General features: G+C 38.8%; 1 protein-coding gene across 11 annotated transcripts in view; it reads left to right on the top strand.

Moving 5' to 3' along the window:
- The window catches only part of MECOM (MDS1 and EVI1 complex locus), a 552,756-nt gene that overhangs the window by 312,330 nt on the left and 220,746 nt on the right, over nt 1-19,680 (top strand). Inside the window, exon 1 of one of the 11 annotated variants that reach the window (XM_049105847.1) lies at nt 17,713-17,841. The exons of the other annotated variants lie outside the window; for them this stretch is intronic. Within the exon in view, the coding sequence (XP_048961804.1) occupies nt 17,839-17,841 (3 nt within the window). The 5' untranslated portion in view covers nt 17,713-17,838. Of the gene's footprint in view, nt 1-17,712; nt 17,842-19,680 lie in introns of those variants that run through there. 11 annotated transcript variants of the gene reach the window in all.

Here is a 19,680-nt window from a genome sequence, read left to right as displayed (position 1 = left end):
TTGAGAAACACTTTCATAGATGCAATGACCTACTAGTGTCAGTTGTTTCCCCTTGCTCTGCATATCTGTTAAGTTTTACCCAATTAGCTCACCAACAAAGATAAAATGCTTAATAGTATTGCCTCTTGATGTACAATTTTCCTTTAAGCAGCAGCATTAATTCCAGAGCAATAACACTGGTGTTTCAAGGAGGAAAATCCAAACCAATAACTAAAAGTAGTTGTGCAAATTTACTGGATAAATTAGAATTAGATAAAACCAATACACTAGTTCTCTATGGATTTAATCCTATGAGAAAGCATAAAAGAGCCAGCAAAAATTTGCACAGTTATTTTTAGTGTTTTTTTTTTTTTAAGAAAGTGCTTAATAAAAAGTTGAAAAACACTCAGAAGTGAGTTCAGAGAGATGCCTCAAAAGAGTAAGTGAAATTGCTACTGACTGGGTTTGCTTTAGGTTTTAAAAACAAAGAAGAAGGCAAGAAGGAAGGAAGAAAAAAAAGGAGGAAAGACAGGAGGAAAGGAGGGAAAGAAAGACAAGAAGAGTAGTGAAAAGAAAAGCAATAGCGAATCAAGGTCCTTATGTAAATCTTCCTTTTTCCCAACAATGCAAACAAAGATGGTGTGTTTCCTTCTTGGTTTGTTTTATTTGACTTTGATTTTTCTCTACCTGCAACAATTGTTTCTAAAATATTATATTATCATAATACCAATCAAAAAAACTTAAAAATTTGTGTCTATCCATAGTAGGGGGAAACAATATTCCCTAAACTTTTATTTAATCACTGAATTACTTTTCCTTAGCTGGGGTCGTGGGGGTGGTGACAGATCTGTTGATTTTGGGGATCCAGCCTTTAAAATAAGAAGAGATTGAGTCGGGGGAGGGGTTTTCGCTGAGCAACTGATCAAATGAAAATCCCCCCTTCTTCCTAATGTCTGTTGTGGGTAATGACTGTGTCGTTGCCCTGTTATTTATCTTATAATTCATTTAATTCCTAAAATATCAGGGCTGCTTTTCCCGTTGGCTTGGCATATCCCAGCTGTTTGCAGCTTTGACGCGGAGCAGTCGAGCAGTCCATGTGGTTGATGGATTACCCCTTTGTGTCTCTTGTCCCTCCATCCCCTCCCCATCCTGCCTAACTTTCTCTAGGCTTTCTTTTTTTTTTCTTTTTTTTTTTTCTGCTTCCACTGAGCCCGATGAGCAGTTGACATTAGATTTGTGCTTCATAAACATGTATAATCTGTGACCAGACCCTTCTGCTTTTCTGAGTATTTTCAGTGGCCTAGGCATAAAGGAAAGAGAATGTTAATTTAAATTTCATAAAATGGAAAGCTATGTTTTTGTTAGGACCTTATATTTTTCCAGAATACTTTTTTTTTGTTAAAAAAACTTTTTCTTTTTTTTTTTTTTCTTTTTTCCTCAATGCCAAACTTGTTTTTTTCTTCCCCGGTAGTTTGAATTTTAATGGTATTTCTTACTAGATTTATCCTCTGTGACTGCATGCGTGGCTTACCATAGATTTGGTTAATTTGCTTTGCCAGTAAAATTAACTCACTATCAGGTATGGAAGCTGAATTAGTTAAGACAAGACTGAAATACGGTATAGGTAACCAATAAATATGTTAATTAGTAAGCAGGGCGTACTGTGTTGCTTGTGTCATTTCACAAATGTATGGGTGTCTATTCAAATTTTTGTAGTATTTTTTGAATGCTAAATGTGAATGAAATACCAAATGAAATGTCCCATCTGGTACAGACATTCTATACCAAGTGTGTATCTGCGTCTGTATGAGAATGTAGTAAAGCTGATTGTATTTTGCCCTGATGCTGTGTAAGTCATGCACATACCAAGACAACCTTATACTTGTTATATCCCTTCCTCTTGCATGCTCATTAATCACTGAGCACTAATAACACATTTTTTGTCATGGTACAACAAAAATTCTGGCTCTGACTCTTGTTCTGGCTCATTTACACTGGCCTGCCTGTCAGTTCAAAGCTTTAGGGAATTAATATTGCGAGATTAAAAAGTGAAGTCCCTTAAACATCCCATATTATAAACTTGTGGTTAGTTTTTTTCTGGGAGGAAAAAAAGAATTAAGCCTTCAAAGGGCAAGGGGCATAAAAGTTTCTTGATCAAGATTTCCCTTTTCCTTCTTCACTCTTTTTCCCTGAATTATAGAAGCCCCCGACCCTCCACCACAGCATCCTAGGTCCTGGTAAAATGTTGCTTTCTAAGGAGTTGCCCCGTGGGATATGTGGCTAAGATGCAATGAGCTGCTTGATTATTTTGGATGCCATTTCTCTTTAGTTCACCAATGATTTGCACTTTTTATCCATTTGAGGATAAGAGTCCATAGGAACACCTCAGTTTTGTTTTTTTTTAAATAAAAAAAGAAACGTTCTCCACAACCATCTGGTTTCTATGTAAATGTACGCAGTGACTCTGGAGCCATCCAAATCCCAGTACGCATCGCACTTCCTCGCTGACTCTTTGGTGAATCAAAAGAAGAATCAAAAGCCTCTTTGAGGATTACAGAAAAGGAATTCCACATGTGTTAGTGTGTGCATGTATAGGCAATTTATTTTAGAGAAAGGCTTCGCTAAAATCAAATGAATATAATCTAAACATGCTTTTAAAAGATTAAAATAAAAAAAAGATGAATCTGGCAAGCCCTTTGAATTTTATACTAGGGTCAATTTATGTGGTCCATCCTATGTATTTTGAGATCAATCTTAAGTGGGACTTGAGATAAATGATGTTTTTAAGGTCTCTATCATTTTCCAGTGTGTTATGACACTTGTAAAACTATAAGAAACACTTGCAGTGAACTATTCCTGCCTTCTATTATCATTTACTGAAAGATATTTTTGTAGATATATCCTGTCTTCAAGTTTTTATTACATAAATCCTTTTATCACCTTTCCAAAGGGATGTTGGTTAATCCTTTTAAGGCTGTGTATATTTTAAAAGTATTTTAAAGTACAATATTAGAGTCCATATTCGAAGCCATTCTCTTTGGTAGGTATGATGTCTGTTCCCAATTTTTAGATGAGAAAACCAAGGAGTGAGATCCAAACCTGCTCATAGTTTGTAAGTGGTCAAGTTGGGAGCTTGAAGTCACAAGTACGTTCACACGGCCTTCTCTCTTTATTAGCTATGTGGCCAGTGACAATTTGCTTACCCTTTGTAAGCCTCACTCGTCTCACTTGCAAAATGGGATTAATATATTTATGTTGCTAGTAGTGGTATAAGGATTAAATATGTTATATATTTAAGATGTTTGTATAATGCCTGGAATATAATAAACATGAAAAATGATAAGATTCACTGGGTAGCAATTATTGTCATTCATAGTATGATTAGAAGCACAAGTAGGACTATTTGTGATGGCGTCATAATCAACATGATTATCTAAAATTTACCCACTTTACATTTTGGCAGATTTGCACTTTAGCTATAAATATGTAAGTAGTGGAGCACCACAATTGTCATCTGTGGCGATATTACTTAGGTATGTAGGCAGTAGTATATATTCTAATACAAATTTAAGGTTTCTGAATATAGGTAAAGTGATGAAATGAAAACTTTATTATCTGAGTTTAGTAAAATGGAAGTAAAATGACTTTAGTAAAATGGAAGATATTACATAAATGCAAATGTCACTTATTTTGGTTATGTGAAATTTATTTGTGGATTATATTTATTTTTGTTTTGAAAAAATTAAAATCAAGAATAAATATATTCTTTTGCCCTGGGACTTTATAGAAATAAGAAAGAAAATTTATTTGTTATCGTGTTTCAGATGTCAAAACACATTTTCATGGAATCAGTCATCAGTTATTGCCAGTTTATTACATCGTTATTTACTCTTGTCTAGTCTTTTAGTTGCAGAATTGTGAAAATATTTAATGATATTTTTTGTAGGAGTTCTACTGTGAAAATGCTCTCTTTTTTTTTTTTTTAACTTAGTCTCAGGCTTGCTCCAGGTGTGATTATATTGCTTTTAAGTAATAGTTAACTGAGCTCTAAGCAGATTCTTTTCCTTTATTTGCTCTGCTTTTACACTTCTTTATTCAGCTAATTTCTTTTTACCCTTGAAAACTCCATCTATCAATCCCTTCTTTAAGAATTCTTTACTCCTGAAATAGATTAAGATATTCCTTTTTCTTTTCTTTCTTTTCTTTTTTTTGCTTCCATAAAACTCTGTAATACTTTTCATCCTGGTACTTGTCATGCTATCTGGTAATTTTATTTTTTTGTGTGTGTGTGTGTACTTGTCTAGTTTTTAACTGATTCTTATGGATAGACATATTTTCTTACTCAGCTTCGAATGCTCATCATCTGGCATATAGAAGATATAAAAAAATGGTTATGGAATGAATGAACAGTAACACTTTTAACTTTTTCCCCGTATCTAGGAGTTTTTTTCTAGTTGAACATATCATACTGAAAGAGAACAAATCATGTTTTGCAATATGACACTAAGAAACCATTTGTGTGTAAAATTTTCCTATATTCATATTTTTTATGAATCTACCCTATGGAGATAGATGGTTTGGACTGGTGCAGTCATCCCACGAAGCCATCGATGATCCAAATTCTTTCAGTTTCTGCCTCATTATCCTCAGAGTCGGTGACTTTCATTCTCAAAGTTTTCTCAGAGTCACAGTAGTGCCACCAGAGTTCCAGCTATCACATCTGGATTACAGATAGGAAAAAGAGGTAGGAAAAGCAAAGGGCTCACACAATCTTTTTTGGAAGGCCCACAGAACTATTTCTGCTTACATTTCATTAACCAGGATTTATTTTTACTTTTTTTTTTTTTTAAGGATTTCATTTATTTATTCATGAGAGACACAAACATAGGCAGAGGGAGAAGGAGGCTCCCTCTGGGGAGCCCGATTCAGGACTCCGTCCCAGGACCCTGGTCCACGACCTGAACCAAAGGCAGACGCTCCAACACCGAGCCACCCAGGTGCCCCTCAGGGTTTAGTTTCACGTGACCATGGTGATCTCAGGAACATCAGGTTTTACTCTCCTTAAGGCAAGAGGGAAAAGAAAGGATATCAGTTGGGGAGGCAGCAGTCTATGTGACAAGACATTGAAAAAAGATTAAAATGAGTTTGCCAGTAGAGTCACGCATTCCTTCGTATCGTGTTGCGTTCCAATCTCCACTAGCACTCTACCAGAGTTCTTCCTGAGGGAGTCACTCGATGAATGTGAGAATTATAAGCAAGTCCATCCATTTGACTGTGAATTGCATGGTGGTCAGGATTAAGTGTTTCTTCTTCACCGCTGTCTTCAGATTCTAGTAAAGAAAGTGGCACTGGGCATACTGTCGGTGCCTGTTGATATTTTAGGATGAGGGTGAGGATGGAGGCTTTGGTTTGAGGTGGTTCTGATTTGATCAGCTTAAGTGATCTTCTTTCAATAGGTGGTTCCTTCTCATGGTCATTTTCTGAAAAGCAGCATTCATCATTTCCAACCGGATCTTCTATCTATGGTCTGCATCGTGCCCCACTGACACTTCCATCAAAGGTGGCAAGCAAGATGTCATAGAAATGTTTTGTTTTGTATCAATAGTATCAAGTCCCTGGCCCGAGTTTAATAACTGGAACATCTCACATAAAAATTCTGGATTCTGGCTAGACCTGCAGCATTAAAAGGTGTTGGCTACATTGGGCACATGTTGTGGCCAGGCAACAGTCAGGGCCTCCCACCTTACCATAGCATCCAGGAAGCCAGAATCAATCATCTCCCTAACCTGCCTGGCCCTGTAGGACATCTGGTTTTGGCCCCTTCTCTAGGCTCCAGATATTACCTTCTTGTGTAGACAGATGCTTTGTTCAGTGGTTACGATTTGACTTGCTCACCTAGTTTTTATTCTGAATGATTCTTCTTCTTGCCAGGTCTGGGCCTGTTTGCTTATATAACAGACTGAAACAACTTACAAAAGAGACGTATCATAGGGAAATTCTAATCTTAATCTAACTCAGCAATGAAATGTCACATGGCATAATTACTGAGCTGACTGACCTCACCAGCTTCCAGTACTTTTGGAATCATTGGAAGGTAACATTATCATTTTTCACAAAGTCACTCATAAGAAGATGAATCTCCAACTTAAAAAAAAAAAGTTTACATTTCTTAAACCTAAAAGAAGTCAAATTTCTGTGTTCTTCTAAAATGAGAACCCGTGTGTATAGTCGCTGCTGTTTCTGTACTTAGGTCAAATAATGTTTCCTCACCTGAGAATGCGGAGAGTCACCAGATGGGGATTCTGTGTGGCCCGTGCAGGTTATTAGTTAAGGAGCAAATGGTATCTCCCAGCAGCATCAGTTCGGTGTTTCAAACAGTGAGGGGCCTTGTTCTAAAATCTGAGAGATGTAAGTGACTTTAAGCCTCATCTTTTCCATGAGCAGGGTTAAATAATGTGTGCATGAAGTATTTTAGAAACTCAGGTGATTATGGCTCTGGCAGGAAGTACAACAGTCTCCACCTTGTGAGTGGAGAACAGGAGACTGACCCCGTTTTGTGCTACATTGAATTTGGGAGCTAGACCTTAGTCTTGGCATTTTCATTTAGCAAGCAGGCACCTCCTTGCAGCTGCCACTTTTGCTTTCTCTACCACCGTGAACTCACGTTGCATTCAGGACTCCAATAACTTTCATCCCAACACACTCTACTTTCCTAGGCATTGGTTAAATGCCTATCAAATTTAAGTATATTTTAACAAACTAATAACTTCCCTTTCTATAATAGAATGTTTTAAAACACTTACACGGTGCTGAATAATTTAGTTGGGTTATATGATGACAAGACTAAACAAACTTTCTCTAGAGTTCTGGGTTTTTCATTTCGTTACTTCGCTCTAAGCAAGCAAATAGAGATGAGCTATGAAATTTTAGGACTTTGCCTTGAAACACGATCTAGTTGACTTATAAAATTTGAGATGTTGACAAAATGTGCAGTCAATAATCAAATAAATGCAGTTACTTCATTTTATGTCAACAGAGAAGGTGAAAAGTGCAACTTAACTGGCTTGGCGAGATTGGAAGGAGGGGCTGGGAACGTAGGAGAGACAACAAAGAGATAGTTGGTAAGATTTAGAGGCTGGCTGCAGCAGGGGTGGTGAGAAGGCAGTGTGACAAAGTTCAGTCGGGTCAAACAAAGTGCAGAAACTTCCTCATAGACACGGACAGGAGGGTTGTAGCCTGGATAGAAACTCTTCGAATGTTGTAATCTAGAGACAGCTCAGATGGTAGTTGATGTGCTGTTTCTGTCTCATCCTGCTGTTCCTTTTGATCCAGGAAGTAGAGAAATCGCCTTATCTCTCATGTACCAGGATGATATAATTGAAATAGGACATGTTTTTGAAGTGTGGTCTTTAAGGGCTTCAAAGAAGGTGTAGAGTGTTACAGGATCGGGACAAGCCTACTTCTCAAAGGCAGTTATGAGAACACATTTATTTAGCAGGGACATCCTTTTGAAAGAAGGGCCGCCTCAATAATGATAAAGTGTGTATGTAATGCCTGTTGTATCACATACGTTGCCTAAGAGATACGGAGTTTGCTCCCTGACCTGGATCTTGGCAAAAATACAGGTCAATGTCTTTGATGTTGTTGTTATTATTATTATTATTATTATTATTATCATTATTTCACTTCTCTGAGAAGATGGCATCCCACTGGCAAAAAGGTACTCAAGTTTCATTACGTTTCCAAATCAAGCTATATCAGCATATTATCATAAATGCAAACAACGAAAATGATTTTTCTTTTGCAAGGTAGAACATTTGTTTCAGACGAGCTGATGTCTGTGATTTTGCATATGTGGCTACTTGGCACGCCTTTTGTTTCTGACCCTATAGTTGACCTTGGAAGTGGCTTGCTTTAACCATGATGGATGTACCAAAAGATTTATTTTTGTCATCTAAGAGTTGAGTCTTAGGCTATGGGGAGCATAAAAACTGCTTATTGAAAGTAGGCTTGGCAAACCTTTGCTTTCAAATAATCTTCCAGAAGCTCATCTAATTTTGCTAATTAGCAAGAGATAAAATATACTCGCATTGTCCTTTTCAATGACTTGAACCCTCTGCCCTTCCTTGATGATAATAGTATTAAATACATGTGTACTTATTGCATTGAATATTAATTAGCACGAACTGAAAAGAGAGGATTTTGTTACACACCAGTAACACTTTCATGAAATTAATGATTAATTTCACATAAGTACTTTAATACCCCTTCTGAACTGGTAGAAATAACAAAGGTAACATGATTTTAATTTGCTGATCTACAAAAAAAAAAGTGGTTAAATAAACTCTGATTATTGAAGCCTGATTTTAATAAATAATTCAAGAACGAAAGAACCGTCACTTCTGTGGGAAGCAAAAGGAGACCATTCAACTGGTAGTGACCTTGTCACTGAAAATTAAGCTCTCTCTCCGAATCTAAAAATCAAAGCTTAAAAGGCCACTCTCTCCATAATATTTCATTAACTTTTCGAAATGAAATACCTATTGATTAGATTTTCCTTCAGATAATAAATTCTACATGTCTCTCCTGTCACTTCAATTACAGTATTTACTTGTACACAAGGAAAATGTTTTTACATCTGAAATTAATATACTTCTTGAAAACAACATACTGTAAAGGTTCAGGTGGTATAATTTTTTTTCTTTCCCTGAACAGAATATTGCCCCATAATACTCAAGAACATCTAGGCATTCTCTTCTAATGTTTTGCTTACGCTGATTTCTGCCTGGAGGGCCCTCCCTCCCATCCCTTCTGTAGATCCTCAGCAAAATCTTCATCCACCCAAGCCTAGCTCAAGTGTGACCTCCACTGTGAACCTCCTCAGGCTTTTCCAAAATGCAATAATCCCTCCTCTTTCTCGGGGTTCCCATAGCACTGTTGGTGTAGCTCCTATTGCACCCCACTGCCTAAACCTTTTGTTGGATTCTCTGCCATTATGGTTCATGTCCTTCCTATCTTCACCCCCAGTGCCTAGGTCAGGGCCAAGCACGTAGGGTTGTGGAGCTGCATTTGGTGTTACACATTCTGGAAGCTGCAGTGTTTGTTCTAACCCTTTGGTTTCCATTTCTGCCTTGTAGAAATCAATGCAACTTCAGGGATCTTTATCTTTTAATATCTTTTAATGTGAAATAGCTCACATCTGGCAGCTCTCACCCCCAATCCCAATCATAAATAACTTTCAATGTAGTTATTTTACTTTCTTTATTAAAGGGAAGCTAGAAGGAGCAGCAGACTTTGCCCGCCGACTTCTAGAAGGGAAACACGGGCCACTGAGACGTCAGAAGATTGTATATGTTAGTTGATACAGTGCGATCAGTGTTCTTGAAAGATCAAAAACCAAGTTAGTATTGAAGTCAATTTTCCATCTTCTCCAACAGTGTCTCAGTTTAGATTTGAGGGCTGTTGGTGTTAGAGGGCTAGCATGTAGGATGTCTTGGGGCTTTCCATACCCATCAGAAACATTTACCCTCAACTATACAAGAGTGCTACATTTACCCTTCTAAAGGGGATGAACTGAATCATTGAATATGCCTTAAAAAGTGGTGGTGAGGGATAGATTTCATTTTTTAGTCGTTATATCGTGGCCCTCACTCTAGTATTTCTAGGTCCTCCTGCAGAGAGCAGGGTTTATTAGTGTTCACTTGGAATTTGACTAGCAGAACGGTAACCCACTGGCTCACAGACCATCCCACCCAGACTGCAGTGGTTGCTGGAAAGAGAGTCTCAGGTTTACTTCTATAAGTGAAACGGATGGTCTCTTAGTCTTGCTTCTGTTTTGTGAATGGCCTGTGGCTGTACGGTCACCTTCCATGCTTCTGTTCACCTCCCACCCAGAACTCCATGAAGACTTTGCACTCTTCATAAAGGAGTCCTCAAAGCCATGTCAGGTTAGACTCTATGCTCTGGTATCGGTCATTCTGGGTTTGTACTCTGCTGCCTGGAAAATAGGAGCTGCACATAGTGTGAAGTGTGGTGACGGTCGGAGCCACGGTCTGCAAGGTAACGTCGAGGTGTACCAAGTGTGGCTTGATTTTACTGGTATGAGGGAGTTGGCAGAGAAGGGAGGGGCGAGGGGGACAAGAGGCTGCGGAAATACCCTCTGGAAAAAGTCCCCACGGTTGAATCTTCCATTTGTCCAAACAAGTTCTTCTTCCTGGCAGATCGTATTAGTGGCCAGAGCCCCGGCCTACTGTCATTACCCTCTTCCTACAACCAGTGGCAGGGAGGTTTTGTTTGGTTCTGAGTGTCTCTTGTGTGCTTAGTGTTGAGAGAGAATCAGAGTGGAGTGGAAGACATTGCGCCAGGGAAGGAGACCCAGAAGATCTGTGCTGACTTCCTTCTCTTCTGCTCATTAGCTGTGACTTTGGTACTTGGCCTGAACTCCCAGAAAGTCAGTTTTCTCCTTTGCCAAATAATAATTAAGTCTACCTCCGCCCTAGAGGGTTTCTTAAATGAAGTTTTAAGGGATGTTTCCTGGGAAAATACTTCAAAAACTGTGAAATCGTTTTTTGACAAACTAAATATTAAATTTATAGAGCAAAGCATGTGCTTAAAATTCTCTAGGGGCACCCCCACCCCACCCCACCACCACCACCACCACCATATTCTTAAAGGAGAAATGTGTATCTCCTTTCCTCATACTTTGACCGACTCTATACTTCTGATTTCTTCCGGGGCAGATGGCTGTGGCCAGAGCATTTGTTACCCCACCCAAGTGTGCACGGTTTCCTTGTTGGTAAACTGGGAGCAGTGATACCCACTGCCCAGGGTTATAGTGAGGATGAAACAAAACAATTTCTGTACGCACAGAACGCTGTGGGAGCTCGCTGAGCGTTGGTTTCCGCACCCCTTCCCTCTCAACCCCCGGGCCTCTACTCCAGTGAAATAAAATCCTTCTTGTATAACGCAGGAAGCCCCAGGAACACATTCCTGCAAACCATGGAGGAAAGAAATACTTCCCTGTGTCCTGTCGGAGAGAGAGCTGGGCTTCGGCTGGGCTGATGTCATAGCTGTGCTCCTGGCTGCCTTTTGGTCAAAAGAAATTTCAGTGTGCTGAAAAATCGCCAAGGAGGCCTTGTTCCTGTGCATGGGAAAGAAGCCATTTTTTTGTCCATCCTCCAAGTCCTCCCTGCACAGATTACTGTCAAAACCGAGCACTTTATTTATAAAAATGCCAACATACTCTGATTATTTGGCGAATTACCATGCTGCTGTCAGTGAAGAAACAGCACATAGAGTATAAAAACAATCTCCATTTTTATCATGCCTGTCACAGCTGGGAGGCCATGGAACAAGGGTGTATTGTTTGAAGGAAGGACTGCAGAGGCAACGCTCAGGTCCTTTGGTGGCCTCCTGGGCAGAGGGACTGTGGTCAAATTTGGTAAACAGTTACATGTTTTTTTTACTGAAAGGCATCAGTCTTGCCAGAAATTGACTTCTGGGTTCAGTGTTGAGATCTTGACATACTGTGTCTTTTAGATCAGCTTTCCCTGGTCTGTCCGTCTCTCCTCTAATTCAGAGGCCCTCCCAAATGTCTTTGTGCTTTCAAGATACAGAAAGATAGATTCAGTGGCTCTACGACAGAGCAGCCCAACAGTCACTGCTAGATTTCTAGTGACTTCAAGTTTCACTTCCCAATGGAAGCTCCCAATAAAGCCTCCAGAAGGGAAACACAAAGAATGCTGAGTGATGAAGGGGGAAAGAAGTGATGACTCTCTACTGAACGTTGGTTTCCGAACTCCTCAAGCCAGTTATTTCTGAGGTCAGGATGGACACAGGGATCAGTAGCTCTTCTTGTGTCTGTTGTGAATGCATTCATGTGTGTGAATGCATGTGATGACTCTGCACATCCTGGGCCTAATAGATTGGCCCCAGAGAACCATTTCTTTTATCTTAAGACGTGCTCCATCGCTGTTGGAGCTTTTTGATGAATGAATCTAGTATCATCTCCCTTTCATAGCCACTTATTGGCAATTGTCATTTTTAAGAATTTTTTTTTCTAGAAAGAATTAACTATATGGTGCTTCACTCTTCAAAGAGGGAAATTTATTAGGCTGTTTGGTTGATTCCACCCTGGTTGGCTGTGGTCAGGCTTGAGAGAAAGAGTGTCAAGTGATTTTTAATGAAGAAGCTCATTATACCTAGAGCTTGGTGAGAGATTAGTGTAGTGAGCCACCAGGGGACCACATGGATGTGGGAAACAAAGCAGTATACAAAAAACAAAGCCCTAGATCCTTCTTGGGGATATAAGATAAGATTGGCCCTTGTGCCTAATCTCCATTCCTGTCAGGTAGGTGTTATCTTTATACCTCTACTGGCAAGTTTCATCACATCTCAGTAGAGAGTGAAGAAGAAAAACATTTGGGTCCAGATAGCCTAGTGGAGTTAGAAGTACTCTCAGCATCACCTAAGAAAAGCACACAATAGATCCAGCCAATCCTCCTGCACACTCAAATTGTCATGTTACACTGCTAGAAACTCAGGTGTCTTCTTATAGCTCGGAAATAAATGATTGAGCTGACAGGGGGCGCCACATACAGAGGGATCGATATTATTTTGTGAGATCACATAAAGTTGAAGCTATTTGGAGAAACTGTCCTATCCTTGATAATCCCAGCTCTGGAAGGGACAGCCTTGGAAATTGGAAAAAATCTTCTTCGACTCCTTGTTTCCTTCTAAAAGAAATCTAATTTATTAGTTTGCTTTTGAATTAGGATAGCAACCATTAGGAATGTGGTTTCTCTTTCCTTCCGATTAAATCTCTTGCACCGTCTCTTCCTTGAGCCTCACACCTCACTTTCTAGTAGCACTCAGTTCTTCATTGTGCCATGGTTGAAGTGTTCCCCAAGCCTTCCCTTGACCAAACAAGGGCCCATTCCACTTCCCTGAAGAATCACTGCTCCGCTCTACAAGGCTTTGTTTGGCTGCCTTCTCTTCTGTGACATATTTCCTGATCGGAAGTCATCTCTTCTTTTGTATTCTAATAGTACTCTGTTTACTCAATTTAGCATTTCATGACTTACTTTTAATTTAGCTGTTTATAATTTTTTTTTTTACTTCTTGAAGCTTTACTTCTTGGGCACAGAACCTGTAGACTGTATATTCCCACAGTGCCTTAGGTATAAAGGGGACTCAGTGAATGTTTGCAAATGTTAGCACTGTCCACAGATTTCTCATCAAATTCTTTGTTGAGGTATAATTTATATATATATATATATATAGTTATATAATTAATATATATATACTTATATTCTATACTCTCTCTATATTTATATATATAAGATTATATATGATCTATAAATGACCAATAGAGCATATGTGTGATCTATAGATTATATAGATTTTATGTACATAATTTCTGATTTCAGATTGCTCACCAAGTTACTTGATGGGTTATTTATAAAATTAGTGAAGATACTTTTATATTTTCTATAAGAATAATAAAGAAATTTAAATATACTGTTATATTCTATATATATAATATGTACAGAGAAAAAAAAATATATATAATATAAAGGAGAGAGAAAAATGTGACTTAGAGGGGTCAAAATAACTTACAATGAAAGGACCTATATTTGTAAGGCTCGTTGCCAGGGATTTGACAATGGGTCTGTGCATCCAAGCTAGCATGATTTGGCATAACGTGCCAACAAGGAAGGTGATCAGTCTAATGCAATTAATGCTGAGCCCCTTTATACCTGAGGCACTGTAGGGATATACAGTCTATGGGTTCCATTCTCTCTCTATGTATTTTATATATCTATATACCTATCTTTCTCTCTCTCTTTCTATATATATATATTATTATATATATATTATAATCTAGCATAGAGCCTGGAAAGTAATATATACTCACTAAAGGGCAGGTTCAGTCAAAATTTCAGAGTCATTTTTATTCCATTGTCTCCTTGTGATAGCAAAGCAAAAACAAAAGTTAAAGAAAACAACTTGCTTCAATGTTCAGAATTTCAAAATAAATAAGTGGCTAAGAAAAAAAAGAAAGAAAACGGACTGAATTATTATAATATTATATATTATTATAATAAACTAATTATTATAGTTTGCTTTTCAAACTACATATTTCCCCCTAGAGAAATTCTAGGACTTTTCCTCAAAAGTGAAAGTCACCGGTTTTTCTCCTGGTTGACAGTCCCATGCCCATCCTGCCCCCCTCTTACACCGTGATAATCAGTGCACTAAACTGTAAGTTCTCCAAGAACAGGGGTGCAGCTGGCTTTGCTCTGTGCCTGGCACAAGGAAAAGGATTTACCCTTTTTATTCCTCTCTTACCCCTACCAACTATGCCTTACTCAGCTCCCACTCTCTCTTCACGGATCTTGCTCCATCAACTTTCTTTCCCTCTGCATGTCTTCAACATCTCCCTTTATTTTTAGGGTCACCAGATTCTGTGGTTGGCCTGGGACAGTTCCAGTTTGCTCCTATTGTCTGAGCATAATTATTAACAACATCCACTTTTGCTTTCAGAAATGTCTGATTTGGGTGATAGATTATGTAGTCTTCCTATTTATATCTGACCTTGACCTTCAGCCATGCAAATACTCCAACTGTCCCATCCTAAAGATACTCAATAGGCACACATTCCCAAACCCACACTCAATCCCGTAATTCTCCATCCTTTCCATCACAGCCATACTTCTTTTAAAGTATTGTTCAGATTTATTTTCTCAATTTCCTTCCCTTCCATTTTTCCTCTAGACATCCATTCTTGTTTTCACCGTTCTCCTGAAGCTGCTCTGGCGGAGTGACTCCTAGGTCCTAAATCCTTTGGACTTGTAAAGGATTTTGGTTAGATGAGTTTCAAGCTCCTTCTCCTACCCTAAGAAGACATTATACTTTTGAATGATTTCCTCATTCTTATTTGTTAACCAAGATAGTTCATTTGTTGAGGTTTATCATCCATGTGTCCATAGTCAAACAAGACGTGCTACCTATTTTAGTCCACACAAAACTCTCTGAGGTAGGTTATCATTAGGTAGGTTATCATTTTTTCACTTTATACATAGGGCAAGCGGGATATCAAATAACTTTCCACCTTCTCATAGCTAGTAAATGATGGAGCTGAGATTCTTTTTTTCTTTAAAGACTTTATTTTTATTTATTTGAGAATGAGCATGTGCACAAGTTGGGGGAGGGACAGAGAGAGAGAGAGAGAGAGAGAGAGAGAGAGGGAGAGCAAACAAGGAGCCTGACCAGGGGCTTGATCCCAGGACCCCAGGATCATAACCTTAGCCAAAAGCAGATACTTAACCAACTGAGCCACCCAGGCGTCCCAGGAGTTGATTCTAATTTCCAAAGATGGATACTGTCATTTTTCCATTATACTGTTTTACGTCTCTTCTTCTCAACCAAATGTTAATATCTGTTTACATGGGACCAATCCATTTCAAGTACTAAAGACAGGTGGGCTGACTTTTTTTTTTTTTAAATGCAGATTCTGAAAATTAGACCCACTGAGGATTAGGCATTGTCCTGTGGAATATACCTGGGAGTGCTGACAGTTACGGATATTTAAGCCAGGGATAAGGGAAGTGGCTGTTGCTATATAAGCGGTGAGTTTCTGGATTTCAGTAAAATAAACCAGGATTTTGTTTCTTGAAGTAATTATACTCTGGAGAGAGGAAAGAAAGATGGAGACAATTATGAATGACCTTGCATCTCTGAGCCGTTGAGAACTTCTGGATCAGTGGCTGATGTTTTCATAGCCTTTCAAGTGAAACCTTTCAGTGAAGTCTCAAGCCACAGACCACCAGTTGACAAAAGGAATTCTTTTCCCAGGATATTAACCTTAATTTGAGTGTCATATAATGATTGTCATATTCCAAGAGAAAGAAAATCTCCAACCACATTTTCTAATGCTGTTTAACCTTTCTGAAAACTTTTGAGTTTTGAAATTTTTTAGTATCATCCTTTTTTTATAGGTACTACTATCTTTTGAGTATTATCATTCCACTGACTTCTTTAACTTTAATGCAAGAATTAGCAGGGTATTTCTATCAAGCGAATAAAACTTTTCTACCAGCTTAAGTCAGCAGCGTTGTTGATATTACTCAAGCCCTCATCCCTGGGCCTTACTGCTCTGTGGACCATTGTAAGTAAAGAAAACTGTTTAATACCAAAGCCTTCTCACGCTCCTCCTCCCACCCCCAGCACACCTTTCTCTGGATCTAGAGAGAAGCAAACTTTTTGTTAAGTTCCCAACACTGGGAAAAAGTTAACTCCATTTCTGTATCTCTAGTATTAGTCTCTTTTAGATCTAATTTATTAAATACTGTGACTGCCAATGTCATAGAGTTTTAAGGTAGATGTAAGTGAGGAATAATGGGCAGAGTGCTTTATTTTTTTGGCTGCTGAAACGTGTTTAATTAAAATTGTATTCCTTCCAAGTGGAAAATGTCTGGCATGTGTGAATGCACATGAATCCTTCTCTCTGTGTGATATTAGTGCCCAATGCCTCATTTTCTAGAGCAATTGACATAAAATAAAATTATCAAATTTTGTTTGTGACTATGTCAGCCACAAATACATTTCACTCATAGCATCAAAACATTTTTAGTTCATTGAGGCATCCTAAGAAAGTTTTAAAAGACTTATAATGGATGTTTTTGGCAGGTAGTTTGTGCATATTGTCTCCCTGTGTAGGGCCACCACCTTTTTGCAAAATATGAGGGGTGGGTTAGCTCTTCTCTGTTGTTTTTGAGCTGTATATTTACTTAGCAACTTCATTCTGAAAGTAGTTGTTGAAAGAACAGAAGTTTGTAAATTATACAACACTAAACAGTGGATGCTATCCATGGCTTTTAGCCCAGACCCTGTCAAATAGTTTTCTATTTCCTGGTCGGGCCTTAAAAATTACTATGAATTACAGAAGCATTAGCATTTCTCAATTTAAACATATTGCTTCTTAATTAGTTTCCAAAACTCTAATTATGAAAGCACGAGCTCTTGTTGAATATGCTGGGAAAATAATTATTAGCCAAGGGACAAATGACTTTAGACTTAAGCATGTGGGTTCTTGTTTACCCATATTAAGGTATACCCATATTAAGGCAATTTATGATGTTATGGGGTTATGACTCATGATGACGTATGTCTATCCCAGAAACTACAATTTCTTTCAACCCTGTGCTCTTTATCATCTGTTGCTAATGACTGTCAGGAGCGCTGTGTTATGAAGGATTCTGAAGCTCTATTCTGATTCATTGAGAATATACAGAGATCAGATAATAAGGGTTACTGTTGATACTGAAGAGATACAGGGTAGTATATGGCCGTGAATTTGTTATCCACGATATGTACCCCCCCCCCTGAAAATTTTGTCCAAAGATCTAGCATACAGAGACATATAAGGATCTTAGCTTTTTGATAACGTTTTTTCTAGCCATTAGTCAGATGACTGAATTCCCTTTCATCCTCCCTCAGAGGGAGACAGAACATCTCCAGAGAGGGTTTCTGTCTGTGTACTTTGGTTCCCAACTTGTGAGCACAACTGTGTTTTGAAAAGAATAAACAGATATGTCCAAATGAAGTGTCAAAATTGCAGAATGGGACAGCATGAGTCTTGGATGAGTGTCTGGGTCCCATCTGCTTCACATTCAGGTCCTTGGGGTCAGGGAGCACAGGGCTGATCCTGGCGGCTCCTCATGTCTCCTTCTCAGTTTTCCCCTGGCTTTGGCTTGGGAAGGATGGGAGATGTGACAAAGCCGTGTCAGCTGGCTCCGAATCCACCCTGGTCTGCGTATCCCGATCACAGAAGCAGCATGGGCAAAGAGCAGATGAGCCATGGTGGGTAAGAGCATGGGTGGGTCTGAGCCTGAGGCTGAGCAATCCCACTCACTCTATGTTTTGGGAAGTTTCCCAGGGCTTTGGTTTCCCTTTTGTAAAATGAGGGTAATAGTAGTTGTGAGATTATTGACTGGGTAACTGTGAAGTGCTCTGCGCAGTGTTGTTCACACGGTAAGTACTCAATAAATATAGGCTTGTTGTTACTATTAATAAATATCTATCAGTATTTAGAGGGATAAAAGGTTATTATATATATTCCAGAATTCTCCAGCTTCTTCCTAGAATTTCTGGATTCCCCTAGGTGCTGTGTAAGCAATTTAATACCTCCTCCTTGTAACCTTCTCTTTGCCTTTTGCTGTACGTCTGCTCCTGAGATTAATGCTTTTTCCTTTCTTCATCTTTCCTCTTCCCTGTTTCCCTCTCTGCTTCTGTCTCCTCCCCTCCTTTTCCTTTCCCTTTTCTTTTCTCCCTCCCACAATTCCTTCTTTTACTGTTCTTTCTCCCCTGTTCTCTTCTCATTTCTTCTCCCACTTTCCTATCCAACGGCAGTTCTGAGAATTACTGAGAGAATGAGAAATGAATGTAAGAAAGATTGGAAAGCAGTAAACTTAATTTATTATTAAACAATCATTTTAATTAACTGATTACATTAATAGTGTTATTTTAAGAGTGAGGCAAGGGCGGAGACATAACCCAGGAACTATGCATGCTGTATAATATTCCCTTAGCACATTCCATCTCTAGAGAGAAATGATTATGGATGAACTCATGGTTGAAAATTCATTCATTTATTCATTCTATAAATAAGTTTCTAAGTATGGGCCACTCACTGTGCACTGGTTTGTGGTGAGGATATTTACTGTGCAAAGTGCTCAACTTATGCTTGGCCCACTTTAGGAGGTGATCAATAAATAACTGTGGAATGAATGGCCAGAGAAGAGAAGTGACCCAGCAGGGCTGACCTGGTGAAGAAGACAGGGAGGAGGATATTCTAGGATGTTAAGGATATTCTAGAAAACTGTAGCTAACTGTATATGGTAGATCACAAGGAATAAAAAAGTCAGCAATAGGATGGGACCGAGACATAAAGAACGTTATATTTGAATTTTGTGTTGAGCTGGGAGGCAGTGGCAGATGGCCTCCAAAGTCCTGGCTTATTGGACTTTGGAAGTTTATTTCTTGATCAGTGACTGTCCTGGTTGGTTGTTCTCACTCACCAGCTTTAACCAGTTTGGCCCACCATTTATTAACACTTTTTAGTATATACCTTCAACTTCCCAACTTCTCAACTAATCCCAAACCCTGGTTAAAGCCAATTCTCTACGTACTCTCCATCAGTCCTCAAGAACTACTGTGTAATCCGTCTGGGCTGCTGTAATGAAATACCAGAGACTGGGTGGCTTATAAACAACAGAAATTTATTTCTCATAGTTCTGGAGGCTAGAAGTTAAAGGTCAAGGCACTGGGAGATTCAGTGTCTGGTAAAGGTCTGTTTCCGGGTCCGTAGATGGCCATCTTTTCTCCTGGTCCTCACCTAGGGGGAGGGTCAAGGAAGCTCTCTGGGGCATTGTTTATAAGAACATTAAATCTAATCATGAAGGCTCTATCCTCATGACCTAATCACCTTCCAAAGGCCACACTTCTACTACCATCACATTGGAGATTAGGTTTCTTTCTTTTCTTTCTTTCTTTCTTTCTTTCTTTCTTTCTTTCTTTCTTTCTTTCTTTCTTTCTTCTTTCTTTCTTTCTTTCTTCTCTTTCTTTCTTTCCTTTCTGTTTCTTTCTTTCTTTTTTAAAGATTTTTATTTATTTACGAGAGAGAGAGAGAGAGGGTGCACA

Source organism: Canis lupus, chromosome 34 (genome assembly GCF_003254725.2).
Source record: "Canis lupus dingo isolate Sandy chromosome 34, ASM325472v2, whole genome shotgun sequence".
NCBI lineage: Eukaryota > Metazoa > Chordata > Mammalia > Carnivora > Canidae > Canis > Canis lupus.
Note: the sequence above shows the minus strand (reverse complement) of the source record. Positions and strands in the feature narration are given on the sequence as shown.